The sequence below is a fragment of the Otolemur garnettii genome, unplaced genomic scaffold (assembly GCF_000181295.1).
Source record: "Otolemur garnettii isolate 467f Iridium unplaced genomic scaffold, OtoGar3 scaffold00088, whole genome shotgun sequence".
Classification (NCBI taxonomy): Eukaryota; Metazoa; Chordata; class Mammalia; order Primates; family Galagidae; genus Otolemur; species Otolemur garnettii.
In genome coordinates this window covers 7,498,147-7,504,364 of record NW_003852483.1, presented here as the reverse complement: position 1 = coordinate 7,504,364, position 6,218 = coordinate 7,498,147, and the positions used below count along the sequence as shown (strand labels likewise).

The 6,218-nt window shown below is 49.5% G+C and overlaps 1 protein-coding gene across 1 annotated transcript in view; it reads left to right on the top strand.

Moving 5' to 3' along the window:
- The window catches only part of SUSD3 (sushi domain containing 3), a 24,152-nt gene extending 18,372 nt beyond the window's left edge, over nucleotides 1-5,780 (top strand). Inside the window, exon 5 of the mRNA XM_003795065.3 lies at nucleotides 5,194-5,780. Coding sequence (XP_003795113.1) covers nucleotides 5,194-5,410 — 217 coding nt within the window. The 3' untranslated portion in view covers nucleotides 5,411-5,780. The remainder of the gene's footprint in view (nucleotides 1-5,193) is intronic.
- Nucleotides 5,781-6,218: the final 438 nt, after the last annotated feature.

Here is a 6,218-nt window from a genome sequence, read left to right as displayed (position 1 = left end):
TCACAGCTGTCCTCTCATAGTACTCATAGCTGTCTTCTCCTAGTATGCACAGCTGTCCCATCCTAGTACTCACAGCTGTCCTCTCATAGTACTCACAGCTGTCCTCTCATAGTACTCATAGCTGTCCCATCCTAGTACTCCAGCTATCCCATCTTAGTACTCACAGCTGTCCCATTCTAGTACTCACAGCTGGTACTTTATAATATACTATTCTAAATTACTATATAAGTAAATAAATAATAAATAATATCCTAGTACTCATAGCTGTCTTCTTGTAGTACTCACAACTGTTCCATCATAGTACTCAGAGCTGTTCCATCCTAGTACCCACAGCTGTCCCATCCTAGTTCTCACAGCTGTCCTCTCATCGTACTCAGAATTGTCCCATCCTAGTACTCACAGCTGTCCCATGCTAGTACTCACAGCTGTCCTCTCATTGTACTCACAGCTGTCCTCTCATAGTACTCACAGCTTTCTCATCCTCATACTCACAGCTGTCCTTTCTTAGTACTTATAGCTGTTTCCTCCTAGTACTCAGAGCTGTCCTCTCATAGTACTCAGAGCTGTCCCATCCTAGTACTCACAGCTGTTCTCATAGTACTCACAGCTGTCACATCCTAGTACTCACAGCTGTCCTCTCACAGTACTCACAGCTGTCCCATCCTAGTACTCACAGCTGTCCTCTCATAGTACTCACAGCTGTCCCATCCTAGTTCTCACAGCTGTCCTCTCATAGTACTCAGAGTTGTCCCATCCTAATACTCACAGATGTCCCATCCTCGTACTCACAGCTGTCCTTTCATAATACAGCTGTCGTCTCATAGTACTCACAGCTGTCCCATCCTAGTACTCACAGCTGTCCCATCCTAGTACTCACAGCTGTCCTTTCCTAGTACAGCAGTCCCTTCCTAGTACTCACAGCTGTCCTTTCCTAGTACTCCAGCTATCCCACCCTAGTACTCACAGCTGTCCTTTCCTAGTACTCACAGCTGTCCCATCCTAGTACTCACAGCAGTCCCTTCCTAGTACTCACAGCTGTCCTTTCCTAGTACTCCAGCTATCCCACCCTAGTACTCACAGCTGTCCCATCCTAGTACTCACAGCTGTCCTCTCATAATGCAGCTGTCATCTCATAGTGCTCACATCTGTCCCATCATTGTACTCACAGCTGTCCTCTCATAGTACTCACAGCTGTCCCCTCCTAGTACTCACAGCTGTCCCATCCTTGTACTCACAGCTGTCCTTTCCTAGTACAGCAGTCCCTTCCCAGTACTCACAACTGTCCTTTCCTAGTACTCCAGCTATCCCTTCCTAGTACTCACAGCTGTCCTTTCCTAGTACTCCAGCTATCCCATCCTAGTACTCACAGCTGTCCTTTCCTAGTACTCACAGCTGTCCCCTCCTGGCACTCACAGCTGTCCTATCTTAGTACTCAAAGCTGCCCTCACCAGTGTTTTCATCTTGGGAATTGAATCCTGCAGGGAAGCTGAAGCTTCTATTGACCCATGCTCTCTCCACCCAGACCTGGCAGGCTCAGCTGTTACTCACTCTCTCTTCCCTTCTCTTTCTCTCTTACACATTTCCTCCCCCAAAGCAATACAAGGACATTCTTTTTCTAATTCCAGAGATCCAATCCTGGATGCATATGGCTTCTCAGTGTTGTTATCAGCACTGAACCTTCCTACCCTCTGGTCCATGATCATGAGCATTACTCAGCTGCCAGGTCTCTGGGATCCTTAAACTGGAATGGGCATGGCCTTCTGAGGGCTCTGGACCAGTGGTTACATACAGAAACCCCCATCTGGGTTCTGTCAGGTGTTTCCACACAACTGTGCCTAGTTGTGCATTTCTTGCAGGGGTTGCATGGTGCTGTGTGTGCAGACCACAGACACAGGTCAGGCTGCCTCTGCAGGTCACATGGATTGGGGTGTCTTGGCTGAGATGAGTCCCCCAGTTCCCTCCACTGTCAGGGCATGGAGAAGGGGCCTTTGAGGGGCCTCTGCTGCCTCTGCGACCTCTGACCCCTGGCCTTAGCTCCAGATTTGCTATTGCCTGAGGAGTTAAAGGTAACTTTGCTGACTCTATTGCGATTCTGACATTTCTTCTATGAGGAATGAGGATGAGCATTTTGTTTTTTTTCTTCCTTTCCATTTTGTTTTTTTGCTTTAGTATCAATGTGAATTTATAGACCTTCTTTTCTTAACTTTTATTTTGGGAAATTTCACACATACATAAAAGTAAAATAGTGATCGATTTCTTGCTCCTGCCCCTTGTCCTCTGTGATTACCAGCTCCACCGAGCCTTGCCGTGACCCTGCCCCTACATGATTTCTAAGTGCTCTTTTTGTGGGCTCCTGTTGTGCTTTGGCAGCTGGAGCCCTGCTTGGGTCCTTCTGATAAGTCCTTGTTGCTGTTTGAGCATGTCTTGCCTTGCACAAGATGTTCCAGGCCCATCTTGTGCTTTCTGTGCCTGGCCCTGGAGTTGGCCACTGCTCTGGAAGCCCTGTTCCTCTGGGTGGGGAGCAGCTTAGATACTGGGGCCTGGGAAGGCATTGAGATGACATCCCTGAGCCTGGTGCTGCCTGCTGTTTCTTTAGGCCATCCCTACCTCCAAGGCAGCAAAACAGTTGCTCCTGGCTCTTGTGGTTTTGCTATGTGACTGTAACCACTCCATGTCTCAGTTCCTCCCACGTAAAGTAAAGAGCATGGTAGTGCTTATCTCCCTGTACTGTTGCGATCACCTGAGTCTAAGTGTGTGCCCAGGCCCAGGTGGAGAGTTCACTGAATCCTGTTGTTACTGTCATTACTGCTATTCCTGCTTTTGTCTTTGTGCAGACAAGGAAATTGAGACACAGGAGGTTATGACCTATGTGGTCCTGTGTTACATGCACCATGCTGGTTCTGGCGAACATCTGCAGGGAAGGGACCCACTTCCCATCTCCTCCCTGGGGCTCCAGTTGGGCATCATGTCGGTGAGGCATTAGCTGAGACGGTGCATGGAGCCTTTTCTACACAGTAGCACTTTCCAGTTCACTTGGTGGTCTAAAGCCCCAGATCTCCATCTTTAGGTCTCATTTGCCCAAAGTCTCCAGCGTTTCTTACTGAGCACTCAGGAGTGGTCAATGTCTTTGTGCTTAATACTTTTTTTGTCTTCTGAGATAACATCTTGGGGGTGATCCCAGGACCAAATTTTTTTTTTTTTTTGCAGTTTTTGGCCGGTGCTGGATTTGAACCTGCCACCTCCAGCATGTGGGGCTGGTGCCCTACTCCTTTGAGCCACAGGTGCCACCCCAGAAACAAATTTTTTTAGGCCAATACCCTAAATTTTTCTTTCAACCAAATTCTTTGAGAGCTCCAGCAGAAGTTAGTTCAGTCATGTTTTAACCACCACATCATCTGTGAGTGCTAACAATTTGTTTCCGTGAATTTATTTATGTAGCCAGTGTACGTTACACAGGTAGTTCTTGCTGGCATTTCCGTGATTAATGCTGAGGAGGAATGTTATCCCCAAACCTGGGATCACCAGTGTCATTTTATTTTCTCTGCTGAGTTGCCTGCTAATGTTTCTCTCACAACCAACAGGAGTTCTGTGTGTGTTATGGGACAGAGCCTGACCTGTCACTTGGCTGAAGATTTATTAGGCTCTTTTCCTTTTTATTTTAGTTTTGCTGGAGCTGTTTTGCTAATGTGTTTCTTTTTGTACAGTCAGACTTCCAAGGCTGGTTGTCTGTTGCCCTGCCCTGCGATACGCCCTCCCCATTACAGCCTGGGGACCAGATCACCCTGTGTCATAACTGGGAAAGAACCTATGGAATGGGGAGTGGAATGGCTGTTTCTCAAGGCAGCTTGGTGTCCAGGATGAGGGTAAACAAGACTGCAGCTGCTACTGCTGCAGGGAATTCACTAGGTAGAGCTGGAGGCTGAGGGGCTCCTGGGGTACTGTCTGGGGCCCCATTTCTGCCCTTTAGACACCAGCTGTGAGACATCAGGCTCTTGTACTGTGTGTAGTCAGATACACCATCCATTCAAGAATGGTCACAGACCTGCGTAGGGAACCGTATCCACCTCCACTAGGGAGTATGTGAGCCGGGTGTAGAGCTAGCCTGGGGAGGCTGGCCGGGGCCCACTCTAATAGTCAGCTCAAAAGGCAGGAAGTGGATGATGAGGGGGAGGAGGGGCCTTTGAGGGCAGAGCTCCTCCACCAAGTTCTCCCACATGTCAGGGACCCTGAGCATATCCCAGCTTGAGAGGGACTTAGGAAAGGTGGCTCCTGCCTGGGGCTGCACAGCACAGTGGAGGTAGAGTCGTCTGTGTCAGCCTATCCTGGGGTCACCCACCCCTCAAGCAAGGCCCAGGCTTCTCAAAAAGTGGTAAATTGCCTTTAGCAAGGCCAGTTTTGCCCCTTAACCTTACTTCTATTTCATAAACACTTCTCAGCATTGGCAGTGTGCTAAGTACTGGACTCTTCCAAATATTACCTCTTTTAACCTCAGTGAAGAGACTGAGAAGCCTGCATCTGGGGAAGCAAAGGGACAGCATCTTAGGGGAGGCAGAAATGAGTAAAGGGCTAGAGGATGGAGCAGCCAGGCAGCCTCTGGGGAGAGGAGGGCACTACGTGTAGAGGCCAGAGATAGGGCAGGGCCTGGCAGACGGAGGCTGGGCAACGATCTGATCAGCCTACACAATGACCTGGTTTGTGTTTGGGACTGAGAGACAGAGTACTGAAAATGTAAAAGATGGGTGATCCAGCTTCAGGATCAGGACAGGACAGCCTGGCAGGAGGGAAGATTTCTCCCCTGACGTCCATCTTCTCAGCATCCCTTCTCCACCTGGGACGTCTCCAAGTCCTGGTCAGGCAGCTGGGCTCTTAACAGTTTATACACCTTCCGAATAAGTCTCAGAACATCCTTCCCACACCTTGGGGAGGCAAGTATGCAGCCCCTGAACCACCCCTTGGGCCACCCCCTAGTTGTGTGGGTAAGGGACCTGAAGTCCAGTTCATGGCAGCGAGGACTCAGGAAGGAGACGTAGTGGCCACTGTGTGTTCCACGATGTGGGGCAGCTTCTGACTCTTAGCAGTGGTCTGCCCCAGGTTCACACTGAAGGCCTGGGGCTTGGGTACCTGGGAAGTTGTGGAATTAGGGTTAACCCCTATCCCCGTTCGTCCCCTTGCTCATGCCTCCTCTCTCCACAGAGACCATGGCGAGAGCATCAGTGAGCTGGCAGGTGTGACCCATGTCATGGACAAGAACCCCTGGACTCTTGGACCCAGAGCTCTGAGCCCTGGTGGCCTCCCCAGCTCACCTCGAGCCCAGGTGATGGCGCACACAGGGAACCCAGGAAAAACCGTGCCTGTTGCTGGGCTGGCCTCGGGAATGCTGAGACAACCTGCAGTGTACACCCCAGGGTGACTGGGGAGTGAGACCAGTGCCCACCCTCCACACTGGGTGGGGGCCAAGCAGACCCCACCAGCCAGTCACCTATTACTTTACCTGTGTCCAGCTTGAGATTGGTCAGTGACATCAGATTGCACGTGTAGAGACCCCTCAGGGGGCCGAACTAACAGCAAAGACTGAGGACCCCAACACGGAGTGTTGTCCCAAAGGAGCCCATTTTGTAGCGATTTTTATAGCTATGGCTTACCGGAAACCACTACTAAGGTTAAGATACCACCTGCAACCTCCTTCCAACTAGGGTTCCTTTAAGGAGGCTAGGAGATGTTTTAAGCAAATTAGTTTTGCATAGTACAACAATAAACAATAAACTTCTTTTCAGTGATTACAGATGGCTACTACCTCAGCATCTTTCTTCCCAGGATGTGCTACTGAACCACTGAGGTTCTGCATCCATTGTCTGGACAGGTGCAAGGGAAGGGTTTGAGATTAAACAAATGAATGATTTCTAATACTGAAAAATACAGTAAAAATCACTGTCCAAACTTTTGACCTCTGTATAACAGAATGTCAGACATAGCGGCATTTAACTGTGATTGTTTATTATTATCACCTTTCAGTGCCTTGGGCTTGCTGGAGCTCAGCTGGTAGTTCTCGCTCAGAGTCACCCATGGTGTTTGGTCAGCTGGTGGCATGTTCATATTGAAGGCTGGGTCACTCACAGGTCTAGGGTTGCTGCTGACTGTCAGCAGAGACCTCATGGTTTCTAAGATAAGAATCACAATGTGAGTAGCAGGTGGAGGCCATTAGCCTGTCAGATCCTTAG